General features: G+C 37.6%; 1 protein-coding gene across 15 annotated transcripts in view; it reads right to left on the bottom strand.

The window, feature by feature from the left end:
* Positions 1–17,302, bottom strand: part of CASK (calcium/calmodulin dependent serine protein kinase) — a 372,938-nt gene that overhangs the window by 11,460 nt on the left and 344,176 nt on the right. For 10 of the 15 annotated variants that reach the window (XM_070785242.1, XM_070785248.1, XM_070785249.1 and 7 more), the window contains 4 exons: positions 11,213–11,328; positions 4,466–4,546; positions 4,284–4,364; positions 1,248–1,450 (listed from right to left, as the gene is read on the bottom strand). In XM_070785242.1, the coding sequence (XP_070641343.1) occupies positions 1,248–1,450; positions 4,284–4,364; positions 4,466–4,546; positions 11,213–11,328 (481 nt within the window). The remainder of the gene's footprint in view (positions 1–1,247; positions 1,451–4,283; positions 4,365–4,465; positions 4,547–11,212; positions 11,329–17,302) is intronic. The other 5 variants (XM_070785243.1, XM_070785246.1, XM_070785250.1 and 2 more) reach the window with 1 other exon arrangement.

The raw sequence follows: 17,302 nt of genomic DNA, 5'->3' as shown, positions 1-17,302 counted from the left end.
GCTGTATAGCGTTCACCCTACTGTTGCTTTCCTCCCCAGCCCCTTAACCAGATTCCAAGTTCAAGAACCCCATTAGGTGCTGGGACATGGAAATGGCTGAATCCCCTGGCCCTGAGGTTAGGATCTAGGGGCCAAGTAACTGAGCCGCCAGGCCCCAGGTCACATAAACCCTGGTTAAGCTGGTTCCATTCTCTTTTTGGGGATGGTTAGGGGCCCAAGTCTCACACAGTGGCCGTTGACCAGGGATCTTCCCTGCCCCGGGGTAGCCAAGTAAGCCTTCTGGTGAGACAAAGCCTGCTGGAGGAGAGCTGGTCTACCATTTCAGCAGGTGGTACACTGATTCTACTTATCAGTGATAAGGGATTTTCCGTACAGGTCGGTCTTAGAAACAGCAGGCCGCAGAGTCACATGGGCACCCACAAGCCTCTCCTGTAACCTGCCCGGGTGTCTACAACTCCCAAATCCTTCCTACAAGGCTTTGAGTCCCACTTGTTAGTTTGTCCTCAGATGAAAAATAGCTTGTGAGCATTTCTGATGTAAGGCCTTGTGCTTTTTCCTTTGCAAGTTTAATAATTTCAATTTCTTCCAGCACAGGATGCATCTGCAGATCATCTAATCGTCTCTGAGTCCAGCTCTCTGAGCCCTCTCCAGGTTCTCCATATGCCTTCAAGTTTAAGCTCAGGGTCAGGCACTGGCCCTTAGTAAAGAGGTGGAGGAGGCTGAGAACCACCACGGGTCTGTACCCCTGCTCCACCTGGCATAACCTGGGGCTCGCTCGTGCTTGCATTCATAAAGCTAGGGCTGCACATCAGACCCAGGGCCCAGGGTCAGAATTTCTTGCTGGTGATTAACCTAAGATGCTGGCAGAGGCTCTGATGGTCTAGTGTGAGCTGTACCAAGAGAGGAAAGGTGGCTGCGGTGTTTAACCAAGTGCCAGAGTCTCATCCTGAGTCAGATTAATGGAGGGTTTCTGGAGACCTGATCAGGCGCCTTACTGAGCACCTGAGTATAATGAATCTCATAAGAGAACAGTTTCTCTTTCTTAGATACACTGTGTGCAGTCTGAGCACAACGATTAGCTTGCATTTTGGGTGGTTAACTCATGGTGCCTTCATTGCTGATACTTTCCTGTAGCTTGCTATTAGATTATTATGTGACCCATGATGTTCTGATGGCACATTTTGTTTCAGAACCTGAGCTTAGCATGCAGGCAGGATGACGGCATGCCAGGGGTGGCCGGGCATTACCTGAGGCTCCACGTCCAGTATCGCAATCAGACCTTGCTCGTGGATCTTGCGGATGGTCTCCAGTTTTGTCCCGTACATCGCATCCTCGTGGCTGCCGTACTCCAGGTACTCGTTATTAGAGATGTCTTGCATCATTTGGTCATGAGATACAAAGTAATAATTCTTTCCGTTTTCTTCATCTTTCTTTGGAGGTCTGGTTGTATCTGCAAAGTCACAGGTCAAAAGAGGTTTAAGAGGCTGAGCGTATGAGCCGATGCTCCCCATGGACCTGTGCTATGCTGTGCTTAGTTGCTCAGTCATGTCCGACTCTTTGTGACCCCATAGACTGTAGCCCGTCAGGCTCCTCTGTCCATTGGGATTCTCCAGGCAAGAATACTGGAGTGGATATCCTATCCTTTCTCCAGGGGATGTTCCCAACCCAGGGACTGAAGCCAGGTCTCCTGCATTGCAGGTAGATTCTTTACCATCTGAGCCACGAGAGGAGCCCCCAGTGGACCTACCCGAACTCATTCTCTCTTAAAAGCCATGGATCCTGTAGCATATGTCACCCTCTGTTCCCACCCCCAGTAGCTTTGCAGAAATCAGTTCTAGAAGTCCTATTTGTTCATGTGACACCAGAACATAGTAGTTGGTTAGTTGTTTGGTTTGGTGAACCTTTCCGTGTGTAGATGAGATCTATTTCATCCCTTCAAGGGTAATGACAGGGGAAAGACACTAAATGACCCAGGATTAACTTAACTTGCTGTATGCTTTAATGCAGTTAGGTCTTCAGAGAAGGAAAAAGGAGAATTAAACAATAGAAAACCCCAAATGGTTATTTAAGTAAATGAAAATTAAAAAAAGTTTAAAAATTCAGTTCCTCAGTTTTACTAGCCACATTTCAGAGGTTTAGTACCCACATGTGCCTAGTGGCTACTGTACTGGACAGCACAGATATAGAATGCCCTCACGAGAGAACATTCTATTGAATAGTGCTGGTTTATAGCATCATGTACAAGGAGACTATTAGAATACAGCAAAAGGGATATTGGAAACATAATGACCTTAGCCAGACATGGCCGTAATAAGTTAGGAAAGACCTAAACTAGGAATTGGCAAACCATGGCTTGTGGGCCAAACATGGCCTGCTGTCTGTTCTTGTGAATAAAATTCTATTGGAACACAGCCATGCTCATTTCTTTACATATTGCTTTCAAGCCACAATGGCGGAGTTGAGCAGTTGTGTCAGAGACCATATGGCCTTGAAAACCTCAAATATTTGCTGTCTAGTCCTTTACAGAAAAGGTCTGCTGACTCCTGACCTGAGTGAGTGTTTACTAAAATATCTGCCCATAAGTCCTACTTCTGTGGGATACTAACAGGACCAGCATTCTCCAAAATGCACTTTAGGAGATGTTTTTCTAGATAAGCCAGAAACAACAGTTTTAGTTTTCTTTCTCCTTTTGCTTCTTTGCTTTTTTGAGCAGGGACAAATTTATGCAACTCTTTGTGGTACATGAGTCCAAACCCAGGGGGAGTTCCCCATCTCCTGCTCCAGCTAGACTGCACAACTCCTAAGTGCTCATGGACATCAAAACGTGGATGTTTAAAGAAGAACCCTTTCTCCAGGCACACAAAAAACTGAAGAAACAGCATACTACACTGACGCTGTATTATGTGCTATATACATACCCATGGTCAAATATTATGGCAAGTAGACATGATTAGGGTCAGCAAAGCACACTTTATAACCAAGCTAGTTCATTGGCTATTTAATAACATAGAATTTCAATTGCTTATGTGATCAAGAAGAAGGTTAGCTAAGCTTGCTCTACTCATGGTCTAGACATAAGGAGAATTAAAATAATATTTGGAAGTATTTTACTAGAAAACTCAAGTGGTACCAATTGAAAGAATATTTGGTGAATTTCTTTCTTTTTTTTTTTTTTGAGTAAATCAGATAGGGTTCTGGGATGAGAGTGGTCTGATGAAGCCTCACAACTCTCTGGAGTGTAGAGAAAAGTCAGTGGTGTTGACATGGTATTGGAAGGCACTGCAGGATGGAGTCAATCATCACACATTCTCCTTTAGCTCTTCTCACTCTGAACAAAGCTCTAATTGCGAGAAGGCTTTTGGGATTCAAATTTTAAACTTTGGAATAGTAATAATAAAAATAATAAAATGAGAGTAGTAAGTTGCTATTATCTATCCAGTATCTGCTAAGTACTTCACATGACCTTAAATCCTCTTCATCTTCCTGGAATTACTTCATTTTGTAATTGAGGAAGCAAAGAGGACTTGAGATTAAGGATAAGACAGAGAAAATCAGGAGAATAAAAATATTATAGATTTAAAATTCTTTACAATAAGCAGTGGATAGCCCATTGTGTTTTAAAAGTGATAAAAGTCAACAATTTAGGTACTGATTAAGGAAAATATTGTTATATCAAAGAAAACTATACTATCATTAAAACCTATTTTTCTGAAGAATAATTCATCTGGGTAACATTTATGACATACTGTTGGAAAAATTAGTTTATGAACAGATTGGATGAGCCCAATTTTGTTAAACTATAACAGTGATAACACACACATACACATGATGTGTTTGTACTAAGAGAAGTCTGGAAGGATATTCAATAAAATATTGATGGCACTATTATTTGGGGGGGTGGTGGTGGTAGGACTTCCCTGGTGGCTCAGTGGTAAAGAACCTGACTGTCAATGCAGGAGACTTTGGGTTCAATCCCTGGGTCAGGAAGATCCCCTGTGGAGGAAATGGCAACCCACTCCAATATTCTTGCCTGGGAAATACCATGGACAGAGGAGCCTGGCGGGCTACACCATGGGGTCACAAAGAGTCGGACATGACTGAGTGACTAAACAACAACTATAGGGGGTGGGTGGGGTTGGGATTAACTGTTAACTCATTTTCTTCTTTGTTCTTTTCTGGATTTTCCAAATTTCCTATAATGAACAGTTCTTACTATGTTATCAGAAAAATATGTAAATTACAATATTGGAAAAATACTAGGAAAAATACACTTAATTGCTTACGTGGAATAGGGTATGCAAACCGGTCTGGGTGCTTTGTGATGAGGGTGTTCTTTATGTGTCTTCTCCCAACACCATGCGCACCTATGTCATTTTTCAAAAAGTTAAAATTGATAATCGTTAATAATAATTGTAAAATGTTTTGAAGATGAAAATAAGAAAGCCACTTATACAGTCAAACTTACCTAACAGGACTAGTGTTTTCCTTTTGAATGCTGGCAGTTTTACTACTTCTTCATATGTAACAAGATCTAATTGATCAAACACTAAAATGCAAAGATTTAGAAGGAATATAAATTTACAGAAGGAATAGTTCATGTATATAAATTATAATTTTACTGGCAAAACCAAAATTATAGTAAATCCATGTCTTAAGAAATATGAATCCAACTTATGATATATAGCTCATATGTAATTTAAGTCATATAACCTTTTGGGAGAAGAGTTCACTTTTAAGCCCATGAAAATGCACTTTAGAACCAGGGGCATCCAAAGACATGTTGGGCACATGCATATAAGTCCAATTGTGAAAGATACTGCATCTCTTTTCATGCAGTATCCAACAAATCATATGAGTTCATTCAAAACCACATGCTGTTCATATTTTTGCAATTTTAAGAAACCAGCAATACTAAAAAGAAAAAGTCTCCAGACAGTGACCAACATGAATATAGCGTGAATGCAACTAGAATTAACCAAGAAAGAGTCCAGCTAGATTATTTCTAGGGATGGATGAGAGATGCATGGACAGCTGGTCTTTAACTTGACGGTTCTTTCTTTCAGCAGAGTTGCTGAAGGTAGCATGCTAGATTCTGTCAAAGTCAAGTTCTGTAAGTGTGATTTCACAAATTTTGGAAATGAGCATCTCACATGTTTTATTGTAACCCAGCTAGCTATCCATTTAGTGGAAAGTCTTGGGTGTGTAAGTAGGGGAACATGCTTCACTGGACCCCTAACTTTGTCAGCCTGTGTATGGTAAGTTGGGATGGATAGAACCAGAAGCATGAAGCAGTCTGAACTTGGAAACCTTTGCAAAAAGGGAGTTCTCTAATCATTACAGACTGAGAAGAAAAGCTTTAAAAATAGTTTTTTGAAACCTGATTCTTAATAAAACTATTACGAAAACTTTCCCAAGAGGATGACCGTTCCTGTTGAAGTTTAAGGTAGTCCGATTCTCACATACATTTGAAAATTCTCACAAGAAGGTTAAAATCATGTATCTGTGTTCCTGTAATTTTTTTTCTATGTGGAATTACCCAAATGTTGTCAGGCACACACTGAAATTTCTTTCTTTCTTTTTTAAAGAATATTGAATAAGGTCTGGATTTTAGAGGGGTTGCAATAAATTCCATGAAACTGATTCCATGGTATAATAGAGGAATCTACAATGCTTCAGTCAATTATTAAGAGAAGCATCTATTCCCTGAAACAATATGGCCAACTGCTTTTGAATATTAGCTCAGTCCTTAACATTTGTGATTTTCCCAGTAGCAAAGAACCTTAAAATGCAAAATAGGATACTCTGGAATGCAATAGATCAGAAACAAACAAACAGAAGTATAATTCCCAAAATATTAAAAAAGAGAAATACAATATGTTAAAAATAAGGGTTAGTGCATGTTAATGGGTATTTGTGCATTTGTTTTCCTTTGATAACTTGATTGCATAAAGGTTGACTAAAAGACTTTAAAGCATATTTCTCTAGCAACAGCTAAAAAACCACAAAATGCTTTCTGTGTTTAGAATGGCAGATTCACAAAATCGAAATGAACAGGAGGTTCTCTGCATGGCAGAGCTAGCTAGTCATGCTGCAGTGGTAATGGTGACGAAGAGTTGTAAAAATAAAAGGAGAGCAGACGGCATTGTTCTTTATACCTATTGCCCTCTGAGTGCTATGTCCATCAAGAAAAGTATGCTTATGAAAGAGGTCCATCAGCAAGCTGATATACTTTAGTATCTAGAAATAATCAAGCATCTCACAAAAGAGCAAGATGTTGACACATATTTTTCTGAATGGTATGTACATCTCTTTCCCTCTATAGATTCTATTCAATCTTACTGAATTAAGTCATCTTTTTTCAACCACATAAGAATGAGCTAGATACGAACAATCAACATGACAAACAAATGAACAGATATGTTACACATCAATATCTTAATCATAAATGAGTAGCATGAAGAGGTTACTCTGGTCTAAATGAAATCATCACATGGCCACAGGATGGAGAAACAGTAAAAGAGGGTATTTTCAAATACGACATACAAGGAATATAAGGAGAACACTTAGAGACTGAACTTTTAAAGGTTTTAAGTTGTTTGCTGATTAAAAGAAAGGGACTTGATGAGAGGAAATCGTCAAAAACAAAGAGGCACAGTCACTCAACAGGTTACTTACATGCACAGAGGCCATTGGGAGTAAGACAGCATGAAAAATGTACAGGGGTCATTGAAATATGGCTTATAATATATTAGTAAAATAAAAGTATAATATGCACAAAAGAAACTTTACCATGCAATATTCTAAACACAAGGCAAATAAATCACATTAAGAAACAAACTCATTTTAATAAAAAATCCAACAATAACCTTATATATAAGTCAGTGGGTTTTATATACTAGCAAATGCATACAAATTTTGTCTGGAAATCATTACAAGAAACCTTCTTCAGGGAGTGTAGGTGTGGAAGTCTTTTGCTTTTCATTTTGTGTCTTTTCTAATCACATCTGCCTATTACTTTTACTATTAAAAAAAACTGTCAACAGGGCCACTTTCAGTTGTCTTTAGAGTTCTCAGTATTAAAGAAAACAAAAGTAATAGATTTTAAAATTCAACAGTACTAATTTGTGGTATTAAGCATAATTTAAACACACCTATGAATGGTATTGTAGAAATCCTCTATAGATTTGTTCATATTTGTATATATAAATGGGGTTTCTCAGGATATTTAAATACCACTGCTCAGGGCTTTAACATTAAAAAAAAAAATGAATTAATGAAGACGTTAAGAAAAAAGTTTGTATTAATAACTTGACCTAAAACTGATTTTGGAAGTCCTAGGGCTGAGGAATCTCAATGCCTCAAAGAGTATAGTTCTTCTAGAAGCACGACAATGCTTTTTGTGTCAAATTTGTGACAAAATTTTTTTTATGTTTTATAGAAAATGTATATACTGTAAAACTCAAACATAATCAAATCTATTCCCAAGGCTTCAGAAATACAGTCTGGCACATTGTTCTGACTTCTCTGTAAGCTATTCAAGACACCTGTAAGTATTTAGGTAACTATTCTCTAGTAGAATCTTTTTCCATAAAAAAAACTTTAACATTTATTCCTTGTCTCAGTAGGAAAAGCCACATAGTATCTTCAAATACTAAACCTCCACTTAGGTGAGAAATTTCACACAGGTAACACTGGGCTGAGCGCACACACAAATGCCTGCAGTGGCCAGGCAGCTCATTTGTTTGAGTGAATGGGCCACATGCAAGCATGGAGCCCTGGAGACAATGGATCCTATAGAATGAGTGTCCATCAAGAGGGACTTCAACAGCCTAGAGTGCTAAGGGAGGAAGTGGGCCCCATGTTAGCACACTCCGTTCCTTCAAGGAAAGGTAAGAAACCAAGATTTTATGTTAAATATTTGATTTTCAGATGATTATTTTAAACACTATATATGTATGGAAAAAACATTTGTTTATGGGTCACATTCAGCTGATAGACTCCCACTATATAAAGTGAGAAATAGGCAACAGTTTGAATAGAATTATGCTTTAACTAGACATGTGGAATTTCCAGGTAACAGAAATGGAAATAATTAATTCTAGTATTTTATCATTTCTATCAGTTCTAGGTCTTAATAAAGTTCTCGTCTTTCATTTTTACTACAAATATAAACAACTTCAGAATTTAATGATGAGGTTTGGATCCTGCTATCAATAGTTGCAGAATTCTCAAAGAAAGGAAAAAAAATATGGTCCTTATTTTTTAAAAATTATTTTTCAATGTATAAAAATCAGTGGCATTTCTTTTTTTAATTGAAGTATAGCTGACTAACAATGTTTTAGTTTCAGGTATATAGCAAAGTGATTCAGTTTATATATATATTTTCAGATTCTTTCCCCTTATAGGTTATTACAAGATATTGAGTTCCCTGTGCTATACAGTAGGTCCTTGTCGGTTACCTATTTTATATGCAGTAGTGTGTATATGTTAATCCCAATGGCCCTTATTTTATTTTACTGAGGACTATGGGAAGATCCCCTACTGTATTTTACAATCAACTCTTGAATAAAACAGAAAACCCCTTTCAGAAATATAGTTTGATTTGTGGCCTATGAACCCATTTGTCCAGTTCTTGGTATTTAAAAATATGATATTTCAAAGTACTCAAAGCATTTACTTTCCCATTGGAGGTCAACAGTATGTGTTTCTCTCTTTTAGAGCAATTCTTTATGTCAACAACACCACGTATTAGGGTAAACTTTCATCATAGCTAAAAGCAGAACAGCTGATAAAATACTTGACTTTCCTTCCTGACAGTTTCATCTCTTATAAAGTCAAGGTAATAAGCAAATGGTTCTTCTGGTCTTTATGATTAACAAAAGGTAAGAGTTGGTTTGTGATGGGGAAGAAAGCTGAAGAGAGGTGGCAGAAAGGACTTGATGAGGAAGACTACTGCTTAGGAAGATGCTACAGGTAACAAAAAGTGGTGGTGGTCTTTGCTACTCCTCTTAATTTTAAGTTTACAAGATCTTAGATACATCCATGGTTTTGGATAGGAGAGTTGTGTTAAAAGACGACAGAGAAAAAGCAATCCTATTCCATCTCTATGAGGCTCCTGCCTTCTCTATCAGGGGTGATAAAGCCTTCAATATAATGGGCAACGTTTACCAGAGCTAAACTCTCAGATAAGGGACAGCAACTGAGTACTTGGCTTCATTAAATGATACCCATTTGTCAGGCTCAGTGATGAGATAACCTGAGATCCACTGAACTTTAGAATTGGCAAAGGTACCCTTGAGGGACTAAAACCCAATTTCCTCATTTTGAGGCCCACAGGAGTCAAATGATTTGCTTGAGCTGAATGGTTACTCAGGTGTGCTAACTCCTGGTCCTCGCTCAAGCTGGCTGTTAAGCTTACAGGTGTGTTTGCAGGCTCACCAAGCACCACCTATGATGAATCAGAGAACGGGAACAATGGAAGGTCAGTGGTGCCCCGGTGGTCAAAGAATGGAAAAAGTGGACTGACCACCAGATGGGATACTGGTTCTCTGGTAAAATTCGTAAATGAACCATGCAATGGATTCTTTGTCAGAATTTAGAGATTCTAGTTTTTCAACTGACTTATTTTTCCTCAGAGTTGAATTAAAGAGTACTGACAAACTGAATACTCATGTCTACACGCCCTCTATCAGTACAGTATAAAAAGCTAAGGATGGATTAACAGCCTCATTGGCCATTTCTTTGCTTTTCTAGGTTTAAATTAATTTTAATCCATCTATATAAAAATTACAAGGTGATACATATATATGTAATGTCAACAGGCCTTTTGAACCTGTTAGAAGCTGATGGAAATCAAGGTGATTATGGAGACAGCAATAACCACTGACATTTTGTGTTAAACAACATTCTGCTGATACTACAGTGAATTTCTTCAAATAGTATTATGCAAGCATTTACAATTAGTTTTAACTACTTACATTTAACTAATCTACTTTAAATATTTCTTCCCTTTATAAAACAAAAAATGCCATTATTAGACTAGTGTTTTATAGTGGTGCTTAATCAGAGATGATCCATTTTATCGGAATAAAAATATCATGATGGGAAAGAATCCTTATTTAACTGAACCATTTAAAATTAAGCCATGTGGTCACTCACATTCATTCCACATTAAACAGTACTTCAAAGTATTTACTTTTACTCTCAGATCAAGAAATGAATCATTCAGAGTTTCAAAAAAAATTTTCCTGGTAAATGCTAATAAAACATTCTACAGAGGGAAAAGCATTTCATATTTGTCAGAAATATTATACCATCTAATTGGGTATGCATGATTGCATTCACTTGATTTTTTTTTTCTTTTGCCATACATTTGATGTTAGAGTTATTTCTGAAACCTTGGGAACTAGCCTAATGCCCATGTTGGGGCTTGCAATTCCTCAGAAAAAGTTCCTTATAAAAGGAGTCATATTAAGAAGGTATTAAAAGTAAGTAAATCCTACTCTATATCATCATGCAGTTTCTTTAACTTAAGTTACATCCTGTGAGTCTTCTGGGAATTTTACTGCAATGACAGAGCATGGTTTTTTTGTATTCATTTCAGTTCTTAGCAAATGAGTGACTATTTTGACTTAAGTTGAATGCAAGCTTCAAAACAGACAAACATACCATGAAGGGCAGGCCAAGATAACGTTCTTGGTCTTTTAGGAGCTAGGAAGTACCGTGAAGGGAGACTATTGACAGGAACCGATGCCATTTGTGCTCTTTCAAATCAATCACAGCTCTGTTAAGAATGCGCATTTGCCCTTAGGAATGTGTCACAGGGCTATATCCTAGGGCCAGAGAGGAGCCAGGGGTGAGGGTACTTGCTCAAAACCAATCTCAGCAAGGGGCAAGAATCCTGGTGACTTGGCAAGCCCTCAATCTCTCATTTCTCAGGGCAGGACTTAATGTACTGGGTTCTCTGAGTTCCAGAGAGTTCTGTTTCCACATAGCATTTTCTTCCTATAAAGTAGAACTCTGTAAAATATTTGGCAAATATAAGCAACATAATAATTGAAGCGAGGGGTTTCTTAAAAGTTTTGTAAGCTGATGAAAGATCGCATGTGGTGACATTTTTGGATAGAGAACTCTGAAGACGTAATTGAGGTGTGACATCTACTTTGGTCTTTGAGATGTTTAACCCATCTTAGTAAGTCGTACTTTTCCCTACCTGCATTGTGCTTTGCCAAATATTTATCTTTGTACTGCTTCTTTTTCTTGCCAAACCAAGTGCAGCTGGCCTGCTGCTCCTGTTTGGTCTTCTCCATGGCAATGCAAGCGACTCGCCTAGCACACAAAGAAAGGGGAAAAAACCCCACAAATGTAAGTTTTATGCTGATAAGAGAGAAAAACCAGTCATTTGAAGAATGAATTGCATGAACAAACTCCTCAGAAATGCTTCAAATTATTCAGTAAAGGTTTGTTCCTTGAAAATTTCCTAGAAACGTTTAAAAAAAATGCAGGTTTGTAACAAAATAACATTCTATCACTTGAACATATATATTTAACTGATGACACGGATGAGAAGTAAACATAATAGTCATGAAATACAGTGCAATGAGTGTGGGATTTTGAGTTGAGACAAGTCTGATTTGAATCCTGGCTCTCTCAATTATTAGCTTTTATCAATTTAGTGTTAGGTACTTTTCTGGAAAATTTACACATATTCATTCATTTAATCTTTCTAGCAACTTGTGAAATTGTGTCTGTTTTACAGATGAGGGGATCAAAGGACTGAGAGGTTAATTAATTTGTCCCATGTGTGTGCGTGTACTCAGTCGCTCAGTTGTGTCCAACCCTCTGCAACTCCATGGGCTGTAGCCTACCAGGCTCCTCTGTCCGTGGGATTCTCCAGGCAAGAATACTGGACTGGGTTGCCATTTTCCTACTCTAGGGGATCTTCCTGACCCAGGGATTGAACCCACATCTCTTGCATCTCTTGCATTGTCAGGCAGATTCTTTACCACTGCACCACCCGGGAAGCCCCGAATTCGTCCCGATCAAACAGCTAAATAAGTGGAGAATGAGGACAGTTTGGCACCAGAGCCCATGCACTTAGGTGGTACATTGTTTCGGTAAGTTCCTTAATCTAGAATCCTAGAAATGTTTAAAAAACACAGGTTTCTAACAAAATAACATTGTCACTTGGACATATAACTGATGACACAGAAGAGAAGTAAACATATAGTCATGAAATACAGTGCAATGAGTGTGGGATTTTGAGTTGAGACAAGTCTGATTTGAATCCTTGCTCTCTCAATTATTAGCTTTTATCAATTTAGTGTTAGGAGTTTTTCTAGGAAATTTACATATATTAATTCAGTTAATCTTTCTATCTCTTGGGTGACTGTTGCAAACAATTTTAACCAAAAATGTAAATCATTTCTCTATCACAGTAGCAGGCACAGCAGTTGCCTAATAAATGGTACTACTATTACAACATGGAGATTCTAGGTAGGGAAAAAAACTATGATTGAATTCAGTTAGGGTTACATTCAGAAAAATCATGATTTTGTTCTACATGATTACAGTATTCAACATTGGTAACATATGCATAAATGTTGTTAGTAAGTTGCTCTCTTAGGTTCAGTCTAAGCAAGTACTTACCTTTCAGGATATTGCCACAGAAGGTTTTGCTTACTTAATGACTTTGCTGTGGGCCAACGTGGGGGTCCCTGAGTGAACCACGTATAAGGAGGACTCAAAAACACTATCAGAATGGCATACAATGCCATTGAAATGATGCGTTGTTTTCTAATGAAGTTGTACTGACTTGTTATTCTCCCACTAGCAGTGTAGAGCTCCTATTGTTCCACTTCCATGTCAATACTTGGTATAATCAGTCTGTAGTTTTAGCCATCATGGTGGATAAGCAGTGAAATAACACTGTTTGTGTATTTCACTGATCATTAATGAGATCAAACATCTTTTCATATGCTTATTGGCTGTTGGATTTCTTCTTTTGTAAAGTGCCTGTTCAAAGACTACTTTCTTATCCAGTTGTCTTTTCCTCATTGATTTGTAGGAAGTGTTTATATGGCCCAAATATTACACTTTTGTTAGTTATATATGATGCAGGTATCTTCTTCCACTCTGTGGCTTGCCTTTCTAATCTTTTTATAGTATTTGATAAAGACAACTTATTAGTTTTAGTCAAATCTAGCAGTATTTTCACTTATGGGAAACATTTTTGTTATCTTTTTAAGGAAATCCTTCCTTGTCCCTAAAGATATTCTCCAGTATTACCTTCTCAAGAGTTTATAATTTTGCCTTTCATGTTTTGGTTTTTAATACACCAGAACTGGTTTTTGTATATAGTACGAAGTTAGGGGTCAATTTCTCTCATTTCCTGCCCCCCCAATGGATACACAATCATCCCAGAATAACTTAGGGAAAAGTCTATTCATTCCTCCCTAGTGACTGTGTATGAGAGTGTTTAGGGGGTCTCTTCAGTTGGCCTATTTGAGCATCTCTAAGCCCATACCTTATTATCTTAACTACCAAAGCTTTATAGTAAGTCCTGGTATCATTGAGGCAAGTCCTCTCTCTCTATTCTTCTAGAAGAGCATCTTGACTATTTCCAATTCTGTGCATTTCCATGAAAACTTTAAAATTAGCTTGTCAATTTCAAAACGGTTGGGAATGAACTGAATCTATTAATCAATTTGGGAGGAATATATATCTTTGCAATATTAAGTCTTCTAGTCCCTAAATACAGTATGTCTATTCATTTAGGTCTTCTTTAATGTCTCAATAAGTTTTATAGTTTATCTTCTAAATGTCTTGAACAACTTTATTAGATTTGTTCCTAGGTTGTTGATTTAAAAAGATTTTATAAATGGTTTTTAAAATTTTGTAATATGGAAAAATTCAAACATATACAATAATACCGTGTAACGAACCTCAAATACCTACGACTCAGCTTCAACATTTATTAACTCATGGGTTACTTTGTGTTATTTACAACCTACCCACCCTAAGATTAGGCTTCCCAGGTGGTGCAGTGGTAAGCAATCCACCTGCCAATGCAGGAGACACAGGTTTGATCCCTGGGTCGGGAAGATCCCCTAGAGAAGGAAATGACAACACACTCCAGGATTCTTGCCTGGAAAATCTCATGGACAGGAGCTTGGCGGGCTACAGTCCATGGGTTCACAAAGAGTTGGACATGACTCAGCGATTGAGCATGCACCCTAAGATTATTTTGAAAAAAAAAAAAATCCAACTTTGTATTATTTCCTCCTTAAATATTCTTAAATTCCCTTTAAACCTATAGGTTTCCCATTCTTCCCCCTCCCCCTTTTCTTCTTGCAATTTATTTGTTGCAGAAACTGGTTGTCTGTCTTATAGTTTCTGATTTTACCCCTGTGGTGTCTTTAATAAGTTCCTGTCTTTTGTATTTCTTGCAAACAACTAACTAGATCTAGAGGTCTAATCAAACTTGAGCTTTATTTTTTTTTGCAAGAGTACTTTATAGTATTATGGTGTTATATAGGGTATTTTAAAAAATTACTTTCTATTTTTTTACTGGTAAATAGAAATATAATTGATTTTGTATAATGATTTTTATATCAGCCATCTTGATAAACTCTCATATTAATTGTAATTGTTTATATATATATTAATATAATAGATTTCTTTGAATTTCTACACAGAATCCTATCACCTGTAATTTTTTTTCCTTTCCAATTATGTTTGCTATAGGTTTACTGTAGATGCTCTCAATCAGGTTAAGGAAGTTCCCTTCAATTTCACAGTCTGTGAGAGTTTTAATTATGAATGGATTTTGGATTTTAACAAATGCTTTTCCTGCATCTAATGATAATGACTTTGTGGATTTTTCTTCTTTAATCTGTTAATATGCTGGATCGGTTTTCAAATGTTGAACCAGCTGTGCATTCCCAGTACAAACTCTACTGGGTCAAGATGTATTATTCTTTTTGTATATTGCTAGATTCAGTTTGTTAATATTTTGCATCTGTGTTCATGAGGAATATGGGTATTTAACATATTCAAAATGTATTGAATTTTGGTATCAGGGTAACACTGGGGTCATGAAATGAGTCAGGAAGCATTCTCTTCTACTTTCTTGAAGAGTCCTTCCTCCCTGCCTCTTGCTTTCTCTTGCTCATCGAGGGCTTTATTTATTTTTGGTTCGGAGAAAGGCATTTATTGGGAAATAATGTGAACTGTCTCTCAGCAACAGTACCAACGTCAATCTCCATATATTACCTAAGTGGCATCCAGAGGAGGCTGATGAAACGTTTGGGAATTCTTCCAGTACAAGCCAATATGTGCTGTTAGTCATAACTACAGCTTCTGTGAGGCATATGCTCTTTGGAAACTTAAACAGAACTGAGGCATTTTTGAAAGGTTAAGAGACCAAAATAAAAAAAATCCTGACCTTGTGAAGCTTATGTTATAGTGTACAGAGTATCTTACAAGAAATGATTTTAAGCTTAAAAAAAGTTCCCAGTAAAAATTTGTGGTGTGGTCATGTGTGGTGTAACGAGAGAGGAATGAAACTGATTTTTACCAGACACTCAGGAAATGAATGTTATTTCTTTTAGTTCTGCAAGTGCAAGAAAACTGTTAGAATTTAGGTCAACATGGAGGAAATTTCAAACACATGTTTAACATTTATTGCTGACTTGGATGAGGATCTAGTAGGCAAGGGAAGGGATGACACATTCAGGGACTCAAACCATATCCAAGGATTAGACTGATGGGCCTTGTCAAGCAAGATGAAATTTACCACGGATAAAGAAGGTAAGGTATTTGGGTTCAAAAAAATTGATTTCTCATCTGGAGAATGTGAAAAATTTGATTTGGTAGCAATACATCTAAACAAAGCTTCCGGGTTTGGCTGATCGGATTGTTTCAAATCTTTCTCATTAGCATTACATGTCTACCACATGACATTCTAGAGACCAATTCACTTTTCCAACAAGGAATTCTTTTTCCCCTCAGCTGGGAATGTCTTCTTGTACCTCCAAAGTCCTACTCAACATCTCAAGGAACATACTGCCCAGTGGGCCTCTTCCTCATTATTCTAGTTAGAATTCCTTTCTCCCTCTATAGTCTTTGCAACTTTATTGAGCTCAGTTTTTCTGAAGTAAACTGAAAATAATATATAAAGTATAAAATTTCAGTTTTGAAATATTATACATCCCATGAAACCATCACCATAATCAAAATAACAAATATTTTCATCATCCCAGGACTTTTCTTATGCCCTTCTGTAATTCCTCCTTCCTCCTACAGATCCCCAGGAACTAAAGGTTAGTTTTGATTTTCTAGAGTTTTATATAAGGGAATTATATAGTATGTTCTCTGTTTTGCCTGGAAACCCAGCCTAGTGATTTTGAGTTTCACTCATATTGTTGTGTGTTACCAATAGTTCCTTTCTTTTAACTGCATCCTATTGTATGGATATGCCATAATTTGTTTATCCACTGACCTGTTGATGAAAACATTAAAAATGTTTAGAAATTTAATTAAAATTTTTTTTAATTAAAAAAAATTGTAATAGGTATGTGGCCACTAAGTTTTTGTTAGTGCATTTTTTTGTCCTTGGAAATTCCTTTAGGTTCTATTTCGAATCTGTTATGCCATTCATCCCTCCCCACATACTCTGAAGATATTTTTTAAGCATTGTTGTTCAGTCACTCATTTATGTCTGACTCTTTGCAACCCCATGGACTGCAGCATGCCAGGCTTCCCTGTCCTTCACTATCTCCTGGAGTTGGCTCAAACTCATGTCCATTGAGTAGGTGATGCCATCCAACCATCTCATCCTCTGTCATCCCTTTCTCCTCCTGCCTTCAATCCTTCCCAGCATCAGGGTCTTTTCCAATGAGTTGGCTCTTTACATTTGGTGGCCAAAGTATTGAGGCTTCAGCATCAGTCCTTCCAATGAATATTCAGGGTTGATTTCCTTTAGGATTAACTGGTTTGATCTCCTTGCTGTCCAAGGGACTCTCAGGAGTATTCTCCAGCACCACAGTTCGAAGGAATCAATTCTTCTGTGCTCAGCCTTTTTTATTGTCCAGCTCACACATCCATACACGACTACTGGAAAAACCATGCTGCTGCTGCTGCTGCTAAGTCGCTTCAGTTGTGTCCAACTCTGTGCAACCCAATAGACAGCAGCCCACTAGGCTCCTCTGTCCCTGGGATTCTCCAGGCAAGAATACTGGAGTGGGTTGCCATTTCCTTCTCCAATGCATGAAAGTGAAAAGTGAAAGTGAAGTCGCTCAGT

This window comes from Bos indicus, chromosome X (assembly GCF_029378745.1).
Source record: "Bos indicus isolate NIAB-ARS_2022 breed Sahiwal x Tharparkar chromosome X, NIAB-ARS_B.indTharparkar_mat_pri_1.0, whole genome shotgun sequence".
NCBI lineage: Eukaryota > Metazoa > Chordata > Mammalia > Artiodactyla > Bovidae > Bos > Bos indicus.
This window is presented reverse-complemented; position numbering and strand designations above follow the sequence as displayed.